Genomic DNA, 26,000 nt, shown 5'->3' on the forward strand with positions numbered 1-26,000 from the left:
AGTGAAAAATAAAACTCAAAACATTCTAGCCATTGGCAAATAGAACTGACAAGGAAGCCTATTTCTTTTTCTTTTCTATGCTTCTCTTTCATATATTCTAGTCTCTCTCTCTCGTCCTTTAAACTCAGGACTTGGGCACTGTCCCTGACTTTTTTAGTCAAGGCTATCAATTTAAGCCATATATTCACTTTCAGCTTTTTAGTGGTTAAATGGAGCTAGAGAATCAGGGATTTTCCTGCCCCAGCTGGCTTTGAACCATGATCTTTAGATTTCAGACTCTTGAGTAGCTAGGATAATAGGTATAAGCCACTAGTTCCTGGCTTCTGAACTATTTCAATATGGGGTGCATAGGCAGAACAAACTGAGGTGAATCTTCATGTTACATATTTTTATAGAAAATGCTATTTCTAAAAAAAACTTATAATTTATTATATCTGCTTGTTAGCAAGTCTTCACAATCAAAGTAAAATTCTCAAGTAGAATCATAGGTACTTTTATCTCCAAACATATATTTTCCTATGGACAGTACATATTATGAACTATGTCTTGAATTTATGTTGACTGTTACTTAAGTTAGTTTCCTTATCCATGCAAGTAAGAAAAAACAAAGGGATGTCACTTAGCAGGGCTATCACGTGGTCAAAGTAAAGGAAAGCACTCATTTCTCATATGTGTAATGAATTTGGCAACGAGGAAGAAAAGTCTAAACTGTATTACAACATAGGCAATACTAAGTAAGTAGCTATGTCAAGAAAAAAGATAAGGAAATATCACAGTACCATTAAGATAACCTAAATATAACATCTTAAATATTCTAATTTTTTTAACAAAATAAAAGCAGACTGGTAAATTCCATATACTCAAACTATATTTCACAAACACATCTGTCATATATTCACAGATTAGGTCTATGTCTGGCTGATTAAAAAACTTATTATGGTCTCACGTTAAAATACCAAAGGTTTTTATTTTTATTTTACAGACCATAGCCTTCTTCCAAATCTGTCAAAAGGTCCCAGTTTCTAGAGAAATAAGCACAATACAGTCCTTTATTTCAAGCAAAAAAATGTTTAATGCTACATGGTGGTGAGAAAGTAATATGAGTTAAATACATACAATATAACTTACAGATTATAAAGAAACAATGCATACCTGTAATGCATTTCGGTCCCTCATAGATATTTCAAATGATGTGATTACCACGGGATGAATCTGTAATGTTCCAGTTCTCTTATGAATTTTCCTGGCCAATTTTTGACGTTCCTGCTGGGTTCCATGATACAACAGAGTAGGAATCTAAAAGATTTTACAATGTTTCAGAACAAAATATAAGAATGATATGAAATTATGGATCAAACAATTTTCTAGAGAAAAAGGATACAAAGACCATAAAAACTAAACAAAATAAAAAGGCTAAGGGGCAAACAGAAAAACATTACTATATTCCAAGGAGGTGGATAATACAACATGTAAAAGGGAAAAATAATATCTAAGAGCAAACAGGATTAAAAGATCAACATCTTTCTCAGGTAAATTAAATCATTAAATGAATGAAAACTATACAAGAATATTTTAAGCAAAATATCTGATTTCCAATACTTACTGTTCTTCAGAAAGAAAAGAAATGAGGGTTAAAAAAAGAATTGCCAATTTTTGGTATGTCTAATCAGACACAATGCTTTTGTAGAAATCAATAGTTCTAGTAGCAGGTCTACAATTTATTTCCTACAACAACAAAAAATGTGGGCCAAAATATATTCCATGTGAGGAAACACGTCTTACTTCTGGTGTAAATCTTTTGAATTCAGCCATCCAGTTGGGAAGTGTAGACAAAGGACCACAGACAAGAAAAGGTCCAGGTACTCCTCTCTGAATCATCAAAGCAATAGTAGCAATGCACTGAACGGTCTTCCCCAATCCCATTTCATCTGCCAAAATGCCATTAATTCCATTTTCCCAAAGCATCTGGACAAACGAATATACACTATATTGAAATTCTGACATAAGCATATCCTGAATTAGTAACAGCTTATTTTTCTAAAAGCACAAAGACAATTTGATGACACGTGATATTTCATACCATATACTTTAACAACTGCAGGAAATCATTTATAAAACCATAAAAAATACTGGAGTCTAATAAGACAATTTTCACTTAAAAAAGTATTCATGATAAACAAATCACCCAACTAAATATATACAAATATTTTATACACAGTAACACAGAAGTTGTGAAACATCAAGTTGTGAAAGATGATGCTAGTTAGACATTATGGAAAGCAACCAATATATTACATTAAAAATGAAAAGTCATTACCCTAAGCCATTCCATGCCTTCTACTTGGTACCATCGCATAACTCCTCCTGTGAAGTACTTGGGTTGTTGAAAGGGAACTGGCTGTCCATTATATTTTCGAACTGGGTCAAAATACAATTTAGCATTCTGCCTAACCGTTTGAGACAATCTATCTTTAATTATACTATTTGAATCTTTATTTTTCTCAAGTTCTTCTACACAGGGATTAGTAGAAGAAGGCCTCTCATCCTGCAAAGAAAAGTGTTTAATTACATGTTTGATAAAAAAAAAAGTTGCTATATTCACTACTCACTTATCAGGAAATGAAATCAATAATCATAATTTGCCCAGTCCAGAACTAGCAATGTGGCTTACGTGGTATGTGGTACATAAATCTGAGTTTCTCAGTACTGAAACAAGAAAAACACAAATAAACTACCCAGTCTTAGTCAGTAGGTAAGGAAAACTAATGTACATACGAATGAAAACCTTGGAGACGCTTTTATTCCCATGTGAGCACAAAGCCATTAAAAAAGAAAAATATATACACTAACAGCCTGGTGTCTTAGCTGCTCAGGAGGCTGAGATTTGAAGTTTGAAACTAGCCTGGGCAAAACTGTCTGAGAGACTACCACTAATTAACCAGCAAAATGCCAGACTAGAGGCATGCTCAAATGATACAGTATTAGTATAAGAAAGCTGTTTTTTTAAGTATTGTTCTGGCTCTCTATAAAGGGGTGACAGTGGCTCATACTTATAATACTAGCTACTCAGGAGGCTGAGATCTGAGGATTATGGTTTCAGGCAGGAAAGGCGGAAAGATTCCTATCTCCGATTAATCACCTGAAAACTGGACATGGAAGTGTGACTCAAAGTGCTAGCCTTGAGCACAAAAGCAGTGCCCAAGCCCTAAGTTCAAGCCCCGTGATTCTCAAAAAGAAAGCTGAAAAAAAGAAAAAAAGAGCATGAGGTCCTGATTATAGGGTCTTGAAATAAAGAGGTTGGAAAAAGGTAGTAACATCCCTATATAAATCAGCGGGAGGACAGAGGAAATGGATAGAAGTAGGAATAATATGGTAACAGAAATGAGTTTTTTGAAATGGAACTTTGGAGAATCTAGTGTGTGGGGGTCATGGGAATTGAACTCAGGACCTGAGCACTGTGCCTGAGCTCTTTTGCTCCAAGCTAATACTATACCACTTTAAGCCATATTTCCTGGGGATAACTGGAGATGAGTCTCACACTTTCCTACCAGGGCTGACTATGAACCTTCATTCTCAGATCTCAGCCTCCCGAGCAGCCAGGATTACAAGCAAGTGCCACAGGGGCCAGTTCGAATCTTTAACATTAGAAACAAGATGAAATTACCCTTCATAGCATCCATCTGAGACCTCTGTGCATATATATATCATGGGGCTATAGGAACTTGTAAGTTGAAAGTGTCATTGCTAAATGCTTTAATATCTATACAGCAAATCCCATGCAATGAACACATAAAGTTATGTTGAATATAATGTTGAAGCTATGTGATAGTGGCTCATGCCTGTAATCCTAATTACTGAGGAGGCTGAGATCTGAGGATCACAGATGAAAGGAAGCTGGGGCAGGAAAAATCCTCAAGACACTTATCTCCAATAAACTACTCATAAAAAGCTGGAAGTGGTGCTGTGGATCAGTTGGTAGAGCACTGATCTTGAGGAAAAGAAGCTCAAGTCACTGCCCAGGCTGAGTTCAAGCTCAGGGCTAGCAAAAAAAAAAATTGGGAATATGGCTTAGTGATAGAGTGCTTAGTCTAGCACTCATGAAGACCTGGGTTCAATTCCTCAGTACCACATACACAGAAAAAGCTGGAAGTGGTGCTATGGCTCAAGTGGTAGAGTGCTAGCCTTGAGCACAAGTTCAGGGACATTACCCAGGTTCTGAGTTCAAGCCTCAGGACTAGAAAAAAAATTAAAGTAAGATAGAAATGAAGTCTTTTTTCTATTTTGCAAAGGTAGAAAAATGAAGTAAATGATGAGAAAGATGTACAGCAGTGATTAAAAGTGCCTAATAATCAGGTAAAAGAGATTCCTAAATTTAATTTTCTATTTAAATAAATACCTTACCTCACTCTCCTTGCTTTTCTTAGCCACAGATAAAATTTCCTAGAGGATTGCAAAAGTCAAATTAATAATTCACAAGACTGAAGAAATATTATTCTGCAAAAGTTTTATGGTGTCAAATGGGGATAAGGCATGGAAATCACAAAACTGACAGTCCTGGCCAGGTGGTGGTGGCTCATACCAGGCTGTTCTAGCTACTCAGGAATCTAAAGATCTGAGAACCTAGGTCTGAAGCCAGCCAGGGCTGATAGGAGAAATTTCTATATAAGGAACTGACAGAAGCATTCTTTCAAGTAAGGAACTGACAGAGCATTGTCTTTCAAATCAGCTGACCATTTTTGGCAAACAATTACTCAATTATTGAATTCATTATTTAATTCAATCACAGAAAATTATTAAATATCCATCACAAACTTCTAGATCTGTTTATTATAAAAACAAAGCAGAGCTGGTGCTGGTGTCTCACACCTGTTATCCTAGCTTCTCAAGAGGCTGAGCTGACAATTGTGATTCAAATTCAGCCTCAACAATTGTGATTCAAATTCAGCCTCAGCAAAGTCTGAGCTACTGACCACTAAAAACCAGAAGTGGAGATGCAGCTCAAAGTGCACTAGCTTTAAGCACAAAAGCTTAGGATAGCACCCAGGCCCTGAGTTCAAGCCTTACAACCACCACCAACAAAACAAAACAACCAAACAAACCAAAAAAAAGACCCAAAAACAAAAAAACAGGCCAAGAAAATGTGAAGTACAATAAGCAAGACACACTAATTACATAGAATTACACTCTCCACCTGAAAGCATTCTTACCCTAAATTCTGATTCCCTAAACATTGTCCCCAAACTTTTCTTTTTCCAGTTTCTAAGCTATAAAGGAAGTCTCTTTTCTTCTCCATTTTCCTGTAAGTTTATCTTTTATATTTAGGGTTGACTTTAAAATACATATTTTAAATATTAGCCATAAGTTTAATATAAACATCAGAAAAGAGAACAGAAATGTTTAAAGTATGCTGAAAAACTAAGTCTTATAGCTTTAAGGTGATCCAAACCTACAAGTTTTTACTTAACATAGAATATGAAGCATCCTTACCTCTTTTGACATAACGTCTGAAATATTGTATGATTCGTCTTCTCTTCCTCTTTTCTTTTTTACAACTATAAAAATATTTTATAGCAATTAAAACAGAAATATAAACACGTTCTTTAAAAACCACAACAAAAAAAATTTACCTGAATTCTCTTCACTTGTATCATTTGAATTTTTACCCTATAAAACAAAGACATAGAATGCTACTTTTATTATATGGTGTTGCATATTAAAAAGTACTGCTTAAAAATATAGAGAAGAAATATTCTAGTTGAAGTCTGACCCTTATTATGTTACCTTCTATATTCCCTACCATAACTTCATGATTTTACACTAAGGGTATTTTACTTTCCCCCTTCAAGTTCAAAATTAAATGTAGAAAGTATTTTTTAAATTTTGAAATGCTATGCAGATCTCCTTTCAATGAACATTTATATACTGACATTGAAAAGAGTACTTGGCTTAAATATAATTCAGAATAAAAATTTCAACTGAAAAATACTAGTTAGAAAAGGGTAATGCAAGGAGAATGGCAGCAAGGTAAGAATCCCATAGTAAGCATAGACAGACTGGGTGCTGGTGACTCATGCTTGTAATCCAAGCTACTCAGGCAGTTGAGATCTGAGGATCACAGTTCAGAGCCAGCCTATGGAAAAATAAAATCCACTGAGACACTTAACTCCAATTAAACAGCAAAAGCTTACAAGCAGAGCTACAGCTCAAATAGGAGAGTGCTAGCCTTAAGCCAAAAAGCTCCAGGGTAAAGCCTTACACAAAAAAGGATAGACAACTTATATTATTAGGAAACCAAAATGACCAAATAAAGTGAAATTTTTGAATTATTTTTAAAAGTTTAGGGATTAAAAGAATCCAAGGAGAGAACAGGCAGAACTTGAGGATTGATACTTTTAGACAAAAGTGATAAGGTAAGAAGAGTGACAAGGTGGGAGGGACACAATCCTGGTACAGAGTTGTCTGAGTCAAAGTGAAGCACTTCTTTTTAAATTAAATCACTAATCCAATAAAACAATGATAAAAATATGTTCTTCAGAAACCAAAGATAAATTCCCAGAATTGGTAAATCCACCAAGTCATCAGCTTTGAAATACTGGTTTAAATAATATTTAAAAAATAATTGTAAAGGTGACATTCAGAGGGGTTAGTTACCTAAGTCAGGTATTGACTACACTTCTTTTTGAACAGTGTCAATTCTTCCATCATTTTCTCCCAGTTTCTTCCTCCTGATCCCCATCTCTCACAAGTTATGTAGTTCATTTTCAATATTATAAAACTATTTTAAAGCTTAGTATTTGTAGAATTTTTTTTTCTCAAGTCAAATTTTGTCATAATAAAAACTCATATTGGAGGCTGGGAATGTGGCTTAATGGCAAAGAGCTTGCATGCAGCCCTGGCTTCAATTCCTCAAAGCCAGAACTGGAGCTGTGGCTCAAGTGGTAAAGTGGTAGCCTTGAGCAAAAAGAATCTCAGGGACAGCTCCGAGACCCTATCTGAGTTCATCAGGGCCCAGGACTGGCAAAAAAAAACACCAAAAAACTCGTGTTGACAAAAATAAAGGGGTCATACTCTATTTCTTAATACAGGAACAGACTTTAAAGGTTTCTATGAAGCTTGTAGATTAAAAGACTGTGAAATAGTTAACACAAAAAGTTAAATAAGCTAATAAGTGAACACAAATAAAGAAACTTCTGCAGTATTTAAGATGACACAGAAAAACTATTCTGAGTAGGTGGTATCCTTCCATACTAAAGCATGTGCTTAGCACACAGAATGCCCTGGCTTCAATCCCTGTATTGGGTGCAAAAATTCTAACTTATTGTATTACCTTTGAAGCTTTTAAGAATTCTTTTTTTCTCTCCAGCTTCTCTTTCTTCTTCTGTTCCTGGAACATAATTTTTTCTTTGTATCACATGTAGGAAATGCAACATAAAAATATGCATATCAACTGTAACCCCTCTGTACTTCACTTTGACAATAAAGAGAAAAAAAGCATATCAAATTAAGTGATAAAAAAAATAGTAAATAAGATACAAGGAAGAATTATTTGTACTTCACACTTTTATAGAACAGAACAGATTCATCCTCTTGGCGTAAACAACTAAAATCCAAATAAAATATTAGAGAACAATTTTTGAAAGAACAGCAAATCCTGACAAAGGAAACCAAATGAGGGACCCAGCTTACTGTCTGAAGGATATTTCTAAGCGCAAATAATGGAGAATCCAAACAGATTCACATTTCACTGACTCAAGGACTCAAAATTCAAAACTGAGGAGCTGGTACCAATATTCCCAGAGTCAAATGCCAGAGGACTGAGATACACAAAGAAACCTATAGTCTCTTTCAAGTCTTCAGAGAGAGTATACTATAAGTACCCTGTGTGTAAGGAAATCAGAATCAAATCAGCTACCAGAAAGAAACTAATTCAACAATCTTATGATCTGTCCCCAATGCTTCAGGTAAAGGAACACTTCTCATCTCTCAGGCAATGTAGAAAGTTCTAAAATACAGAGCATCAAAAAGAGTATTCAGGAGGACAAAGTTGTTCCTGGAGAAAAAGCTGCCCTGGATGTTTTAAAATGCACAGGAACTCAAAAAAGTCCTCCTAAAGTTGGTTAAAATAATTCATCAAGCTTAAGTTTTGTACTGGGCTTTGTTTTACTTTTCCAAACAATGAATTTTAAAGGGCTTCAAAGGAAGATTTGGCAGATTTAACAAAACACAGTAAAACCTCATTTGAAAAACATGGGGTAAGCAAAAGAGACAAAGGCTTATTTTTTGTATTCTTAGGATAGTCCTGCCTTGATGGCTCACCTCTGTAATCTTGAGAAGGAGACCAGCTAGTGCAAAAAAAGGATGTGACATCACATCAGAACTAAGACAGGTATGCTGGTATGCTGCCACGTTATGAGAACCATGAGCCAAAGACCCTATTTGAAAAGTAACTGAAAGTTAAAGGAACTAAAGGCCTGGTTCAAGTGGTAGAGTTGTCTGACTTAAAAAAATATTTTTAAGGGCTGTATTGCTTTCCTTCAACAAACAAGTGCATAATAACTCTTCATACATTCTAGAAAGATAAATGGTAAATAAAATGATACAACAGAGGAGTGGGAAGATCACAAAGAAGGGAAAGGGGATCAAAAGTTCTAACAATATTTAGGGTTGTCAAGGAAATCTCACGAGATAATATTTTGGCTTGAAAAGCCAGCATTTTGGCTTGAATAGGAATCCCTAGATCTGTCTCCTGAGCAGGTAGGATTACAGGTGTGAACTATCCAGGCGGGAAACATTTCTCTCGATTGACTAGGTTAGTACAAAGAAGACACTAATAAAGACCTGGTAAAAAGATAGGTGAGACATGGTGTAGAACTTTGATGCCCACTCCACTAATGCTACCTCTAGGAACCTCATGTGTTACTAAAAACTGGTAACTCTCCAAGCCCTGTTCTCTTCTGGCTTTATAGAGGCTTTATTTGAAGGTATCACTGATTACATCATTTGTTACAAGTGACCAACTAAACCTGCAATCCTTCTTCCTCTCAAGAGGCCAAGGTATTGATCACATACTCCTGATAATCTATTGGCTTTCTGGTGACTAGTCCCCACTCTGAAGCTACCCAGTGACTCATCAGCATACCAAGACATATAAGCTAGATTCCAGTGCTGGTAGGTGTAATCACAGCTACTCAAGAGGCTGAGATCTGAGGATCAGATTGGAAGCTAGACAGGGTAAAAAAAAAATGTCCATGAGACTCTTATCTCCAACCAGAAATGGAACAGTGGCTCAGGAGGTAGAGCATCAGCCTTCAGAGGGAAAAAGTTAAGGGACATCACCCAGGCAAGTTCAACCTACAGTACAAGCACAAACAAAATACATAAAGTTGGAGATTCTGAAAACTTAAAAATTGTACTCTGGGAAAGACATGAAACCAAATGTATATTTCATAATACAATGATTCTATTCATATAATATTCTGGAAAGAAATACTGGTACATTGACAGAAAGTACATCAGTAGTTTACATGATTCATAAGAGAACTTTTAGGAAAGGAAATGCGCATTCTCTTTTTGTGCTATTGGTCAAAGAGGTCTATACACTCACTGGTCAGAACTCATTATGCTTGAAATGTGTACATTTTACTGTACATACATCTCAAGAAAGCTGTTTTAAAAATATTTCTATATCTATTAAGAGTTGATCTCATATACATACCTCTAACTGCTGCTGTTCCATTTTCGTCAACAAAAATTTGGAGTAGATGTTGCTTTTCTCAAGCAAATGTTGAAGTCTACGATACCGAATTTCAGTGGATTCTCTGTCCCATGATATGCGAGCCTATCCAAAGAGAAATTTCTGTAATTGACAAAATGTTCTGACAACTTTTAAAAAAATGTTTAATAACTGAACACTCTCTAGATTTAAGGATTTTCCTGAAAGTAATGAGAAAAAAAATGTTATTCTGAGATTTATTAAAAACTTTTCAGGGGCTGGGGATATGGCCTAGTGGCAAGAGCGCTTGCCTCGTATACATGAAGCCCTGGGTTCGATTCCCCAGCACCACATATACAGAAAATGGCCAGAAGTGGCGCTGCGGCTCAAGTGGCAGAGCGCTAGCCTTGAGCAAAAAGAAGCCAGGGACAGTGCTCAGGCCCTGAGTCCAAGGCCCAGGACTGGCAAAAAAAAAACAAAACAAAAAACTTTTCAAACCAAACACTAGAGCAGATAAGAAAATTATTGTAGATTGGGGAAGGGCTCAGGTGGTAGAGTGTCAACTAGTGAGCAAAAGCATCAGGTACTGAGTTGACTCCTGGTGTGGGGCAAAAAAATATTATGTATTATACACTATTGTATATTACACACCTGGGTTCAACAAGCAACTGGTGGACATCAAACATGTAATCCTAGCTACTCAAGAAGCAAAGACCTGAGAGTCATGGTTTGAAGTCTGCCTGGGCAGGAAAGTCTGTAGACTCTTCTCTCCAATTAAGACTCAAAAAAGCCAGAAGCAGAGCTGTGGCTTACAAGGTGGAGCACTAGTCTTTAGCCAAAAGCACCTAGGCCCCTAGGCCCCAAGCTCAAGTTCCAGAACTAGCAAGTGCATGCCGCACTCATGCATATACGTACATACACACATACACACACACACACACACACACACACACACAAAATATCACTAAAAGGGCTGGAAGATGCAACTTGGTATAGCACCAGTTTAGGACATGTAAATATCATGGATGAAATCACCATAGGAGGTAGGAACAATAACTAAAAGAAGTCACTTTTGACTCCTTGATTTCATCAGCAATAAATACAATGTATACACATAATACTTTGAATTTTGACAAATTTTTAAATGTGAAGAGAACATTTTCCCCCTTAAACTAGCCTATGTATCTCAGGTTCATGGCAGGTTTTCTTCAGTTACATAAAAAATAAAATAAAACTGAAGATGAGACTACTCAAAATAAGGATTTATCACTCTTATTCTGGAACCAAATAGCCTATACTCACATCGTGTCTCTACAATTTACCAGTTATCAGATGTTAGACAATCTCAGTTTTCCATCTATAAAATGAGAACAATCTATCTGCTTCACAGAACTCTTCAATTTATCTTTAAGTTGGTACTAATAATTAAACTTGGTATGTTTAATAATAGTAGTGAGGTTACACTACCTCATAGAATAGCTAAAGATTTAATAAATAAATGTATATAAAGCCTTCAAACAATATGGGATGTAATAAATTTGTTAAGTATTAACAATGCTGACCAATAATTATTAATATGAAATATAGAGCATATGTGGCACATCACTTGATTGTAGAGTACAAATTTCTTACATTAGTTTGTTTTATGCCTTATTTACTCAACATTCATTTCCTGAGAGCATTCACCAATTGCCTTTGTTTTGTTCTTTTGTAGGTGTAGATATTAAAATATGAACCACAGAAATGATTGGACTAATTATAATTAACATATGAAAGTCTCTGCAGACCCTCAGAGCTATCACTTTTTCCTGCAAATCAAACAAGTAAATTCAGAGGTTTAAACTTTTAGCAAAATAAAAAAAGATCCCTAATACTAGAAGACCAAAAATATAATAACCTGGACATTCCTTTTTTAACTGAAGAATCTTATTTCAAGAAAACAAAAGCTGGCTGATCTCTTAGGTAAAAAAATAGCACCAAACTGCAAAGAAATCAGCTAGCCCTGGATTCCAGCCCAGCAGGTGATTGATAGTAGTAACTTCTACCACCAGTGGTCTGGTAATTATGACTACAGGTTTTCAGATTGTGTTTGTCACCAGGTATACAACTTAAGAAGAAAATTAAGATGACAAAGGGAAATTTTCACTATCAAGCTACAATGACCAAAACACACACTCTGAAACATGCAAAGGAGCTGAGAACACTTTAGGCTCTCTCATGACTTCATCTCACAGAAGCCTATCATTCAAAGCACGTGCAAGCATTTTTTTTAAAAGATGAAATTAGCAGGTGAGGGTCACCCAAAGAGAAGCCTCGGTTACCGGGTATTTAATGCGGGTGGGGAGCTGGGCTTCGGGATTACCTTTTCTAACAATTTCCGCTCTTTCTCCAGCCCCGCGGCCTCCAGCTGCTCCTCCTCCTCCAGCATGGCCGGGGTAATCACAGCCGGGGCCACATCTTCAGCCATGTCTGGAACTGGGGACCCTAAGAGTGGAACGATTTTGAGGCTGTGGCTTTTTCAACCGGACCCCAAGCTTCTGCCCTTCCCACCAGCCCCCGAGTTAATGGAGGCGCCCAGCGTCCCCCGCCTCCGCCTCCTCGACTCCGCGGGAGCCCGGCTTCGATGCGGGGAAAGCGCGGCTCGCTCGGCGCAGATTTCGGGGTGTCCCCGCTCCCAGGCTCGCCACCCCCGTCCCTCTATCCCCTCCCCCAGTCTCAGCCCCCGGCAGCGCCGCCACAGCCTCCGCGCGGACCTCTGGGCTGCGCCCCGTCTCCCACCGCACGCCAGCAGGCAGGGCCCCGTCACTCACCGCTGCTGCTGGCGGGCTGCTCCGCGGGCATGGCGGGGCCCTCGCACAGAACCGGCCACCACCTCACGGCGTCGGCAAGGACGCACCGGAATCCCTTCCTCACAGGCTTCTCGCTAAATACCCAACCCAGCTCCAGAAAAACGCGCGCTTTCACTTCGCGGAAAAAACGCTGTTGTCTCGCGAGACTTCCCGCTCCCCGCCCCCTAGCTCGCGGCGGCTCGCCTGGTTTTGGCGGTGTTGGTGGAGCTGCCGCTGCTACGCCTGCGCGTCGGTCCCGGGCCTGGCGGCACCTGGGGAAGCCGGGTTCTTCCCCCCCCAGCTACAGTACCGAGACCTTTGCCGACCAGAGGGCCCGGTTTCCTCTAGTCGACGAAGGCTCCGAACTGTTTTCCAAGGTCGTAGCGCCGTGAGCTGGTTGCCAGGCACGCCCACCCTGGCTGCGATCGAATACCCGGGGCCTTTCGGGTAGGAAAGGTGGACGAGTATCCAGGGGAGGAGGCAAACAAGACTGCCGACCTCGCCCAGCCACCTGCAGCGCTGAGCCCACCTTCCCCGCGGAAAGAAACCTCCAGAAATGACCCTGGCGAGGGCTGTTTTATGGATGGGTGGGGAGAGAGAAGGGATAGGAAGCTTAAGATGACCGCAGGTTAAAAAAAAAGTTACTCAGGGCTGGGGATATAGCCTAGTGGCAAGAGTGCCTGCCTCGGATACACGAGGCCCTAGGTTCGATTCCCCAGCACCACATATACAGAAAACGGCCAGAAGTGGCGCTGTGGCTCAAGTGGCAGAGTGCTAGCCTTGAGCGGGAAGAAGCCAGGGACAGTGCTCAGGCCCTGAGTCCAAGGCCCAGGACTGGCCAAAAAAAAAAAAAAAAAAAAGTTACTCAGGCCAGGGGTGGTGAGGTTGATCGGGGGCTTGGTATGCATATATGGAAATATTACAGCGACCCCCCCCACCTTGCACAACTTAAGTAGACGCCTGCCTGTTGGAAAAGCGTCTGAGTTATGTCGAGCATCATAATCCTGGCTCACTACACCTTTGTGGAAACACTTCAGTCCCTTGATCCCCCTTCCACTACACTTTTGTTGTTCTGTCCCTTGTGGTGCTGAGGGGGAACTCAGGGCCCCAAGCATTTCAGGTAAACTGCTTAGTTATATCCCTCGCCCAATATTTGTGTTTCTGTATTTGCTCTACCACCTACTTCATTCTCCTCCACACAACATCTAAAAGTTGAATTTTCTGAGTGAGCCAGACATAATGAGTTTCTGGACACTTGCATAATTTCTCTAAAGAAAGATCTTTAAATGAAAGATAAATTTGGTGAGGAATAGACCAGATTTTTTTTTTATCTCATTTTTGTCTATCACTGGTAGTGATAGACTGGCACTGGTAGTGCCAAGATTTAAGTAATAGCAATTCAATACTAATCCATTCCGACTATTTTTTATCACCAAGTATACAATGTAGAAGTAACAACTATATAAACAGGTGTCAGTAATAAATAATAAATGTTATTATCAAATTTAAAGCAGAATAAGGTCATGAAAATAGAAGAGAAATGGTTAAAGGAATATCTTCCTCAGACAAAGTAACACTAAAATGAATGAAAGGAAAGCGTAAGTCATACAAAGACCTTACAAGGAACTTTTCAGAGGAACAAGACTTTAAGTAAATGCAAAAACCACAGTATGAGAAATGAAAAGAGGCCTAACATAAAAATTAGCTTGGGCTGGGCATTATCTCCATGAGAGTCCTTGCCTGGAACATACAAGGTCCAAGGTTCAATCCCTAGAGAGTTCCAAGAGTGGGAGGAGAGTAAGTGGCATTTGAAACTGGAGATGGACAGAGATTGGGTCGGGTAGGACCTTGGAGACCAAAATAAGAGTTTTTGGATCGCTCTTATTGTGAGGAATGCCAGTAGAGGATCTTGAGCAGGAAATGATAGGAATTTGATTCATTATTTTATTTATTTTTGGAGATACTGGAGTTGGTATTCAGGACCTATTTGCTAACCTGGTGCTGTACAACTTTAGTCCTAACTCCATCTCTACTCCAACCCTGGAGTCTAGTGTATTTTTCTGCTCAAGTGGCCTTGAACTACCTCCCTTCAAGATCTCAGCTTCTTGAGTAGCTAAGATTACAGGTATGAACGACCAGCATCTGGCTGAAGCTTCATTTCAAAGTTGAAGATTAAAAAATGAAAACAATGTATATACCCATTCTTGTCAATTTTATATACTCCTTCAAGTGTGTCTTAGTTTATCATTTAGATTTTTATTACAAAAATGATTTTCCAAATACATTTATATGAGTACAAAAGTCATTTTACTTTTAAGTCATGACCGTTCTGTTTAATGTTCAATAAATTAAACACCTGCAATGCTGTTTTCTAAAAAGTCAAATTTCCTTCCTAGCATTTTAGAAAACAAACTTAGCCCACAAAAAAAAATGTATACAGTAAAACATTAGTAATTGGGACAAAATGACAATATAAACAGCCAAATGTTTGGAAAGAGAGGCAATTTTGCTAGATTCTCAAGTCTTACAACTTTAAATAATTTAACAAAATATAAAGAGGCAGAAATCGGCACATAATCAGTGCTTAACAAGTGCTATTGGATAAATTCAAATTTCCATATCCTTTGTTTCTATTGCAATTGCACTTGGTAAACAATATTTTTAAAGAGCATGGCAGCTTTTTTGAAATGGCCAGTTTCCCTGATAAATTGAAATGACTTCATTTTAGTTTTCACATATTGTGAAACAGTTTTTAATTAGTAAGGTTTTACTATGACAATTCATCTTTTAGATAGTGATTGACAAAACAGCAAAACAACATGAGTTCAATACATACATCAAACATCAGTTTTATTTCCTAGAGTTTCTAACACAAGTTGTCAGTAAGTTAAATTGAAACCTAATATTTTCCAATGCTACCTCACATCATTTTTGTTTCTTTTTAATTTTTTAATAAACCCTGTTATATGAATAATATGCTCCTGGCCAATAATTTTAATTTACCGAAACAAAAATAGGAAAGTAAAAATAAACTGTATGGCATTATGAAGTAAAAAAAATTAACATAATTTTGCGCTTTAGAATTATATCCTCCAATTGTATGAACTCTAAATAACTAGTTGGCCATTGTATTAATTCCCATCCTACATGAAAGCTGTTATCTGAAAGTCAGAAGCTTTTAAATTTTCAGTGTAAAATTTCAGTGTCACTTTGCAAATGTTATGTTGCCTAACTTTTGTATAGCCAAATATACTCAAACCAGTAGCATTACATAAGTCTTTAATGCCAAAGAAATGAACAAAGGTCTGACTTTAGAAAATGAGTTATTTGAGTCTTTCAGTACACTTAATAATGCACAGTAGCCTGGAATAATAAAGGAATAATAAAAGAATAACAGACCAAAGGAATAATGAAAGGAAAAGGCAACATATTCAAGTAGATAGCAACAGAAATAACATTAAATTTCACATTATCTTGGTTATTTTAGGAAAAATATATTTAACCAAAAGACAAAAACCTGTCAAAGACCATGTGTTTACTTATGTATGAGGTTAAAAGGAAAGATAATATAATATTTTAGCTGCCAGTACTGACTGTCTCAAAAGACTGAAGGCTTATTGCTTCCCTTGGAAGAGAAACTGACACCTCTTCCTACCCCACCCTCCTCAAAAGAGTATATTCCTGTTTTTCTACAGATGTGGTTAACTAAATTAGACATCTTCAAAGTAATGAACACTCATTTCAAATAATAATTCTGCTTATATGTTTTATTTACACAGTAACTGTTACTAGTGGTTTTTAGTGAACTCTTTATATTTACATTTTATATATACATTTATACTTCAAGGTAAAGAAACTGTACAATAAAAAAGATAAGAAAAAGAAACACAGGAACTTAGGTCTACCTCAGAAACAAATACATAAAAGTAATATTAAATATAGGCAGGTAATAAAACCTCAATGAGATTACTGCCAGAGGATACATTTCCCTCTATCAGGGATAGGAATACCAAGGAAATAGTTACCAGAGTTAAGAGGTCATCCTAAACCTATTAAGACCCTGGACGATTTCCTCAATATGTTATTACACTACCAGTTTCCACTAAGCTATCCCCTATGACAGGAGTTAACTTCTGAGGGTTCCACCAGTAGTAGTCCCCTAGGCTAGAATGACCCATAGGGTAAAAATAAATGGGCACCCTCTGGACCCATACTCCTAAAGAGGCAGTCACTACACTAACAAGGATCTCAGGCTTGTTAGTTTGAAGAATATACTATACCACTAACATAAATTGTGTGTTTAAATAGTTTCAAACCAAACTGCAACATAAAAATATAAACTAATTATTAACCAAGTGGTATGTTATATAGATTTACTCAACATTCAAATGATTTAGATTTACTCAACATTCAAAAATGATTTAGTTTATGCTAAAAAATTCACTGTAATAAATTTACCAATGATTAACAATTTCCTTTTCTACTATGCCGTCAGACTCAGAAAAAAATTAATTTTACTCTTACTTTCATTGATTAGAAAAATTATAGTGTTATACAAGTCATGGATTTGGAAATGTGTAAGATTTCAAATTCCAAACTGGAATTAATAAATTTCATTTCTACAGAGGAGGAATTTATCTAGAAAAAAGTAAAGTCTTGTGACACAGTATGATATTTAAAAACTTAGAATTCATTACTTTTTATTCTTATCAATGAAATTAAATCTCCTTTATATTTTTGGACTTATTCCCAAAGTCAAGTCTTCAGTCCAATAAAGTGCAAAAAGAACTTTCATCTACCAAATATTTAGCTTGTTTAATACTAAATTACAAGATAAACAATGTTTGACTAGAAATAAAAAGGCTAAAATTCTTGTAGTGATGAGAATTATCTTCCCTTCAAAAACACCTTAAATAAAAATAATATCCCACCAACACTTCCAAGTTCCCAGATAACTCAAATTTTCCCCAACCTGTGAATAAAGATAAAAGAAATTCAGTGACTTAAATAATTTACAACCAAAGTTACTTATTCTTGTCCTATAATGCCTTCAAAAAGCCAGAAATGTAGAGAATTTCTACTCTAGCATCTTTAGGATTAGAGTAGTATATTTAATAATCTTCCCTTGACCTCAAAAGTGTCTGTTGTAATTGTTAAAAAAAAAAAAAAAAAAAAAAAAGAGGGCTGGGAATATGGCCTAGTGGCAAGAGTGCTTGCCTTCTACACATGAAGCTCTCAGTTCGATTCCCCAGCACCACATATATGGAAAACGGCCAGAAGGGACGCTGTGGCTCAGGTGGCAGAGTGCTAGCCTTGAGCGGGAAGAAGCCAGGGATGGTGCTCAGGCCCTGAGTCCAAGGCCGAGGTCTGGCAAAAAAAAAAAAAAAAAAAAAAAAGAGGTAAAATGATTTGAAGTATCTCTGAAACTATTACAAATTTTTATTATTGCATTCAATTATATACTTCAAATTATAGAATATGAAATACCTATATAAGATTTTTACTCTGAAAAATGGTTCTCCCTACAAAATAATTTTAATTAATACTGTCAATAAATTACTTATTTCATTTACTTTAGACATGGAATTTTAAATGAGCAGTTTTCCACTTCTTGATTCTTTTAGATTTCCATTTTCTTCCAGCTTTTTACACAGGTAACAGAAAACTTTTACCTAAACAATACTTTTTGTATCAGTCTGCTAATTTTGAGGACTAACTTTTCGGAGCAGGACTGCAGTTCTTCTCTCCTTCTTTAATATCCTTCGTTACAGAAGCAAAGACCTGGAAATTAAGTAAACTTAAGATTAAATCTCAAAACCTAGAAGAGATTTAAGAAACCCTCAAGAGATTCAAATAACTATAGCTCATAAACATGAAAAAGTCATAGTGCACTTAATTCTATTCTATGAAAAATTATGGAATAATTTGGAATATATGGAATATATATGGAATATGGAATATATGGAATATAATAAATTCCACTTTTCATCAACTGCAAATATTCTGATGTTGCTACTTGATATCAGAACATTTTCTGGATCAAGTCTAACATTTAATTTCCATAACCAGTAAAAATATGACTCTATAATAAGCTACCTGTGTCATTCATAGATCAAGTGATACTGCTTTTATGTCATTTAATTTGGACTGCCAGTATCTTTGCTACCCATAACAAGACTTAAATGTCTTCAGAAGCCAGGATCATGCATTACATGCTTTCTAATGTAAATCCTTGCTATATAGCAAGTATGTTTTTTACACACACACACACACACCACATATTGTTTTGAGCTGGTACAAGGGCTTGAACTCAAAGCCTCCACTCAATATTTTTTTATCTGCTTGCAGGTGGTCCTCTGCCACTTGAGCTATGCCTCCAATTCCAACTTTTTGCTGATTAACTGAAGATGAGTCTTGAGGATTTGTCTGCCTGGGGTAGCTACAAATCACCATCCTCTGATCTCAGCCTCCTAAGTAGCTATAAAGTGTGAGCCACCAGCACCCAGGCCAGAAATTACTTTTAATTTAAACAATAACATTTGAGAAATATCTAACTACTGTATAAAATGACAGGTGATTATTTTATCACATTTATTAGAATTTTAAACAAAAGAAATTTTACAGAATTTAAAAGAAATGTAAAAAGACACTTTACCTGAGTCCATTTTTTGGTGCTATTCTGCATCTGAATGGCTGCAATACAGCTGAACAGCTTCTCTGATGTGATATCTTCTGGCAATTTGGTTAGAAACTGTGCTATATGAATAAAATCCATCTGTAGGAGAATATCTTCATATAACCGGAGGATTCCTAGTCCAGTCCTAAATAAAAACTCCTCCCCATCTCTACAAAATACATCCCAGACTCGACAAGCCAGATCAAGTGGTAGAGATTTGCTATACAGTGTGAAGATCCTAAAATTAGGGAGAAAAATAGTCACTGAAATGTTACATTCTTTGATTCACTAAATATCTCTACAAAAAAAAAAAGGACAGTGTCTAATTAGCGATATAACAGGCACCATCAGACACCCGTGGTTCATCCCAGTAATCCTAGCAACTTAGGCTGACATCTGAGAATCGCAGTTTAAAGCCAGCACAGGAGGACAGTTTATGAGACTCTTATTTCTGATAAAAACTACCCCTAGAAGCCAGAAGTGGAACGCTGGCTCAAGTGGTAGAAGGGTAGCCTTGAGCAAGAGATGCGTAGGGGTAGCACCTAAGTTTTAAGTTCATGCCCCAGGACTGGCACTAAACAAACAAATAAATGCTTCTCCCCTCAAATATAAATAACAGAAAACTAAGTACTAATAACAATGTAAATTCATAACCTAAGAATATATATGGCTTAGAAACTAGAATGCCTCGGTTTGAATCTTGAATATGTCACTTGGTTATGTGACCTTGAACAAGTTTCAGTGTGCCTCAGTGTCCTCATTAGTAAACTGAGGATAATATATCTATCTTAGGACAGTTTTGAAAATTAAAGGAGTAAATAAATATGGAGTGTTTGGAACAGTCAGGCACACAAGAAATACTCAAGAGCCAGAGGTGAAGCTTAGTCCTGCAGTTCCTCTCCCCTACCCCCGAATTTTTTTAATAGAGGCAAAGCAATTATAAAGCATCGTATTTGATCAATTACATTATTCTTTTTTACTTTTCCTTTTTTTGTGTGTGGTACTTGGATGTGAACTCAGGGCCTTATCCTTGCTAGTCATGTGCTCTACCACTTGAGCCATGCCTCTAATCTTTGATGCCAATATTGTATAGTATATACTTTATATATTAGCCAGGTGCTGGTAGCTCACACCTGTAATCCTAGTTACTCAGAAGGCTGAGATCTGAGAAGGCTGAGTTTAAAACCAAGCAAGGGCAGGAAAAGAGAGTCAGAGTGTGATTCAAGTGGGAGCACCAGCTTTTAGCTAAAACACTAAAGGAGAACACTCTGGTCTGAGCTCATGCCCCAATACCATCACACACATAAGAAGTTAATATTAGGCCTGGAGGCAGTTCAGTATTAGCACCTATCTAGCATGAAAGAAATAGCAAAACAAATAAATCAACAAAAATAACTCTTAGTATCCTGTACACAAACTTACTAGTTTTGATTATTAGAATCTAAACTTTAAAACTGTATCTATTTTCGATAGCCTGTCTTAAGATCAACTGAGTTATCTTTTTGGCAAATTGTACCTACCATTTTATAATAAATCAGGAAAACCTCCAAGTTAGAACAGAAAGTCTTGAATTAGAAAGATGAAAAAAATAAAACATTAGAACTATAAGCAAGCTGGAGAAAGTCTTGGAAAATATCTCTATTGAAGAAACATTATCATTGTCCTTGTGTGCTAATAAAGGAATAGCAACTTAATATGTGGTAGGTATCGAATGTGAGAACTCTCATAAAACTCAAGACATAGATCTGACTACTCTTTTTTTGTATTTAAGAAACTGGATTAAGGGAATAGGATAGGGGTGGGAAAATGGACAGGTAACTCTGGTCAAGGTACACTGTATACATAAATGAATATGTTAAATTGAAACTCCCTTGTACAACTATTTGGAGATAATTTTTAAAATACAAAAAAAAATGGAGGGCTAGACTAGGAGGCACCTCATTAGACTCCTCGATTCTAGGGAGACAGAAATCAGAAGGATCACAGTTTGTGGCTTTTGAGAACTAGGTGTTGTAATGCATGCCTATAATAGAGGCAAAAGAAGTATTATGATGTGAAGCCACTGGGCAAAAAGCTCAAGGCCCTATCTCGAAAATAACTAAAGGAAAAAAATAAAAAGGAGGGGAGTGAGGAGAACTAGGGTATAACAAGTGAAAGTGCTCTGAGTATTGGGGGGAAAAAGCCGTATAAGTCTGATTTCAACCTGGTTTATTCTCTTAACCAAATATATATCCCCATAAAAATGAGGGGGTTGGGCTGGGGATATGGCCTAGTGGCATGAGTGCTTGCCCCGTATACATGAGGCCCTGGGTTCAATTCCCCAGCACCACATATATAGAAAATGGCCAGAAGGGCGCTGTGACTCAACTGGCAGAGTGCTAGTCTTGAGCAAAAAGAAGCCAGGGACAGTGCTCAGGCCCTGAGTCCAAGCCCCAGGACTAGCCAAAAAAAAAAAAAAAAAAAATGAGGGGGTTTCTCTATTTGTAAGGGAAGGTTCTGTTATATGTATGATCCTGTGAATGACATCTACTACAGCTGTACCTTATTTCTTTTCATTATTACTTATGTCTGTTATGACTTACCAGTCTATTAAATATATATCTGGTGTAAGACTGTAAGATTTAAAATGAAGAAATAGTTTGGAGAGGTTTTCTTCAAAGAATACTTCAAATGTTGCAAAATATTTCAGCATCTACAGATAGAAAATCAATAAAATTAGAAAAGAATGGATGGGAAAATTATGAAAGAGAATACTCTAGAAATAGAGAAATAAAACGAAGTTTTAATATACAAATCTTGCTTGCTTACACTCTGTATTCCTAAAATTAATAAAAATTAATTTATTCCTAAAATTAATTGCACCAAGTATTTCTAAACTTAATTCAATGAATATTTTATATTAGATCAGACTGTCTTAGTCCTGTAATCATTCAGTTTTTATTCTAAAAGGAAGTAAAAATACAGAAACATATTAAAGGAAAACACAATCCATTCCAAATGCTCATACCATGGTGTGATCAACACGGAAAAAGGCCAGTTGGCATGGCTTGTTCAAGAGATTTGCAAATGCAATGAAGGCATCTGCCTCTTCTAAATTGAGAATGAGTACTGCTGCAATGAAGGACATCCCTTGGACCTTCAAAAGAAAAAAATAAATAAATAGATTTAAAGTGGTAATTCTTCGTAGTTTACTTATTTGTACTCCAGGAAAATTACAAAGTGGCATTAGAAAGTAGAATTTTCCAATAATTATTCTTTTCTTTTTAGTAAAGGTAAATAGAGAACTCATTACTAAGAGTTATGAATCTTACTACTTTTACATTTCATGTTCATATGATATGGCTAAGTATTAAGGAAATTAATTTTAAATCAGGAAGAAAGCTTGAGATACTAGTTTTTAATTTCTTCTCAGAGTGAACTTTTTCAAACTACAGTACTAAATCATAAAGTTTAATGAAAATCAGGTGATTACTATCATTATCCCAACATAACTGTCTGGGTAGAAAAATGAGTAACAAAGAACAAAAGATGTGCTGCTGGAATTCCAAGAAATAAGGGGTCACAAGGGTTGAGATAACCAGAATCCCAGGAAAAGCAGGAAAAGGAAGTGAGGTAAAAAGAATTCCAAGATGGAAAAGAAGATGGCAAAGACAAAGAAATGGTAACATCAGGAACAGTATAATTGGAATAGAAGATTTATAATTGGAATAACAGAAGACACTTGGCAAAAGTAAAATGTACTTGTATTATGAAAGGCCTTGAGTAAAATAGTAAGTCATACAAATGTTTCCTTCGGAGATATCAGTAGCAACTGTACTTCTCTTCAATTTAAAAAACAAAACAGTACTTCTATTTAACATCTGTATAATGAGTTAAGTCAGGAGACTATTAAGTATAATTGCAATGATACCTGTGTCTTCTACCCACCTACATAATTAGAACAACCATCTCTGTTTTCTCTGTTCTTTCTCTCCCACCTACTTTTTTAGATTGGATCTTTCTATGTAACCCAGGCTGGCCTTAACCTTATGATCCTCTTGCCTCAACCACCTGAGTGCTGGGATTACAGGTGTGTGCCACTACACCTAACTTTTCTTTTTACTATCACTGTATTATGTTGAGAGTTTTCTTGCCAGGATGATCGATGATATTTACTGTAAAATCCAGTAATGGTTTCCTACCTGAGAACAGTGCTCAAGCTACCTTCAATATTCAGCATTCCATTCAGTATTTCTTTGCTCTCCTACTTCTCTGCTACTGTTTACAGATTAATAATTGCTTATTTAATTTTCTATAATAAAAACTCCAGGGGCTGGGAATGTGGCTTAGTGGTAGAATGCTTGCCTAGCATGCATGAAGCCCTGGGTTCAATTCCTCAGCACCAAATAAACAGAAAAAGCTGGAAGTGGCACAGTGGCTCAAGAGGTAGTAGAGTGCTAGCCTTGAGCAAAAAGAAGCCAAGGAGAGTGCTCAGGTCCTGAATCCCAAGCCCCAGGACTGGCAAAAAAATAATAATTCCATGAGGAAAAACAAAATAGTAAGCCAAATAGTTGGCCATCCACAAATGCTCATGCCCTAACCACCATAACTTCTGAAAATGTGGCAAAATATGATGAAAGGTATTTTCATCCTTTTTTGTGTGTGGCTGTACTGGGGCTTGGATTGAGGACCTCATACCCTTGCTCAGCATTTTCTTCCCCTCACTACGAATACGCTACCACACTTCCAGTTCTGGCTTTTTAGTGGCTATAGATAAGGGGCTCCAGAATTTGTCTGACCAAGCTGGCTTCAAACCATGATCCTCCTATCTCAGCCCCAGAATAGCTGGATTATAGGTATAAGATACTGTCACTCTGCTCAAATGAAACTTGAGATGGGAAAATTACATTGGATCAGTTGGCCCTAAGTAATCATCCCAAAGGACTCTGTAAGTAAAAAAGAGAAGCAAGAGAAAGATTTGGAATGGTACACTCCTGGCTTTAAAGAGGTAGAGGGCCCATGAGACAAAGGAATTGAGAAAAGCTGCCTGTAGAAGGAAAGAAAGGCAAGGAAATGAAATCTGCCCTGGAGCCTACAGAAGAAACAGTCCTGTCAACACCTTGTCTTGAACTCAGTGAAATCTGTTTTAGATTTCTGAGCTGCATAACTGTCAAAATTTGTGCTGTTGGAAGCCATTAAATTTGTGGTATTATAGTAACACAGAGAACACAATATGTTTGTTCATGATTGCATTCTTAATACTACAGTATTTGCTGGAAGGATATAAGGAGCCAAGTATCAACCATCTGTAATACAACAGCAGAAAAACAAATAGAAGGGAAAGAGCTATAATTAAATATGAGATCTTATTAATTAAAATATTGTGCATATGACTGAGACAGAAAATGCTGCCATTTAAACATGTTTTACCACTTACAATTTTTATTTTATGCATATGCTAAAAGTTATTTAAATGTACACATCATTCTTGTGCATACGTGAAAGGGAAATACGAAAAAATAATTTCTATAGCTTTTTCAGAGTCCAGTTTTAAATATTCATCCACTCATGGTATAATGCACTGAAAAGGATATGTCATTTATGGTAGTATGCCTGTCAAAAATGTTTAAATTTAATTTAAACATGAGAAAATCATAATGGTATTTTAATTCCACTGCATACATTTTAAGGAAATATAAAATCTCCAGTGCTAAAACTTGAATTCTAAGAATTAAACTTACAATGAAAAATTTAAGTATACACCTAAACATATGGGAAATACTGTTTTACAATTCTTTTGCAGAATATCTAAACAAGAAAGTGTATGGTAATCTCATCTTATTCACCAACATATTACATGTGGTTGATATAGCTCAGTTGATTTGGAGAAGCTCTTAATCAGTCCCAAGTTATTGTCAGTTGTGTATAAATTATTGTGTGATTTGCTGAGTATTTCCTGCCCATAATTTTGTAAAAATATGCTTCTCAAAAAAGAAATGGGGCTCAAAAGGCAAGGTAAAAGAATTTTAGATTTGCTCAAAGGCAGCAGTCTTTGCAGAAGTTTGTAGCGTTATGAGGAAAATGAATCAAGCACAGGTAGGACAATGGTGGTCACTTTGGAACCAAATACCCATGGGTAATAAGGGTGTATTGCAAACTCTCAGTCTCACTATTTTCATAAGGACTATATAGCCACCGTTTAAAATAGTATAATCTGTCACACTCCAAACATAATTATACCCCTTTGCCATGCCATACTTTTTCCACAGTATTTATCACTTTTTAATATAACATGATGTACTTGATTGTTTTTTTTACTATCTGTTTCCTCCTAAAGTGGAAGTATCAAGTATCATAGGGAGTACAAACTTTTTGTTCACTGAAGTATATCAAGTGCCAAGAACATTGCCTGGCATAAGGTACCAATAATAAGCATATAAATATTTGTTTGCATGTGCAAATGAACATGCAACAAAATAAAGTTGTACCAAACATCTATTTTAGTGAGGTCTCGAAAGTTCTTCCAAGATAAATATAAGGAGATGAAGGTTTTATATAACTTCTAGTAAAACATGGCAATTAAACACTCTAATTTTTCTTTGTTCTCTTCCAAAATCAAACTAAAATGACAGTAAAGAAAAATGTAGGGGCTGGGGATTTAGCTCAGCGGAAGAGCGCCTGCCTATAGAGCACAAGGCCCCGAGTCTGGTCCTCAGCTCTGGAAAAAAAAAAAAGAAAAATGTAAAGACTGGGTGCTGGTGGCTCACACCTGAACTAGCTAGGAAGGAGGCTGAGATCAGAGGAT

The 26,000-nt window shown here is 36.6% G+C and overlaps 2 protein-coding genes across 5 annotated transcripts in view; both read right to left on the reverse strand.

Moving 5' to 3' along the window:
- Positions 1–13,141, reverse strand: part of Hells (helicase, lymphoid specific) — a 29,234-nt gene extending 16,093 nt beyond the window's left edge. Inside the window, exons 1-10 of the mRNA XM_048338662.1 lie at positions 12,523–13,141; positions 12,075–12,196; positions 9,716–9,838; positions 7,328–7,384; positions 5,628–5,664; positions 5,488–5,552; positions 4,402–4,440; positions 2,318–2,545; positions 1,783–1,965; positions 1,153–1,296 (exon numbers count right to left, since the gene is read on the reverse strand). Coding sequence (XP_048194619.1) covers positions 1,153–1,296; positions 1,783–1,965; positions 2,318–2,545; positions 4,402–4,440; positions 5,488–5,552; positions 5,628–5,664; positions 7,328–7,384; positions 9,716–9,838; positions 12,075–12,196; positions 12,523–12,553 — 1,029 coding nt within the window. The 5' untranslated portion in view covers positions 12,554–13,141. The remainder of the gene's footprint in view (positions 1–1,152; positions 1,297–1,782; positions 1,966–2,317; positions 2,546–4,401; positions 4,441–5,487; positions 5,553–5,627; positions 5,665–7,327; positions 7,385–9,715; positions 9,839–12,074; positions 12,197–12,522) is intronic.
- Positions 13,142–14,774: 1,633 nt separating this feature from the next.
- Positions 14,775–26,000, reverse strand: part of Tbc1d12 (TBC1 domain family member 12) — a 66,234-nt gene continuing 55,008 nt past the window's right edge. For 2 of the 4 annotated variants that reach the window (XM_048338664.1, XM_048338663.1), the window contains 5 exons: positions 22,224–22,352; positions 21,799–21,908; positions 19,196–19,454; positions 18,258–18,321; positions 14,775–17,512 (listed from right to left, as the gene is read on the reverse strand). In XM_048338664.1, coding sequence (XP_048194621.1) covers positions 17,439–17,512; positions 18,258–18,321; positions 19,196–19,454; positions 21,799–21,908; positions 22,224–22,352 — 636 coding nt within the window. In that variant the 3' untranslated portion in view covers positions 14,775–17,438. Of the gene's footprint in view, positions 17,513–17,930; positions 18,322–19,195; positions 19,455–20,298; positions 21,470–21,711; positions 21,909–22,223; positions 22,353–26,000 lie in introns of those variants that run through there. The other 2 variants (XM_048338665.1, XR_007209888.1) reach the window with 2 other exon arrangements.

Source organism: Perognathus longimembris, chromosome 2 (assembly GCF_023159225.1).
Source record: "Perognathus longimembris pacificus isolate PPM17 chromosome 2, ASM2315922v1, whole genome shotgun sequence".
NCBI classification, from domain to species: Eukaryota; Metazoa; Chordata; class Mammalia; order Rodentia; family Heteromyidae; genus Perognathus; species Perognathus longimembris.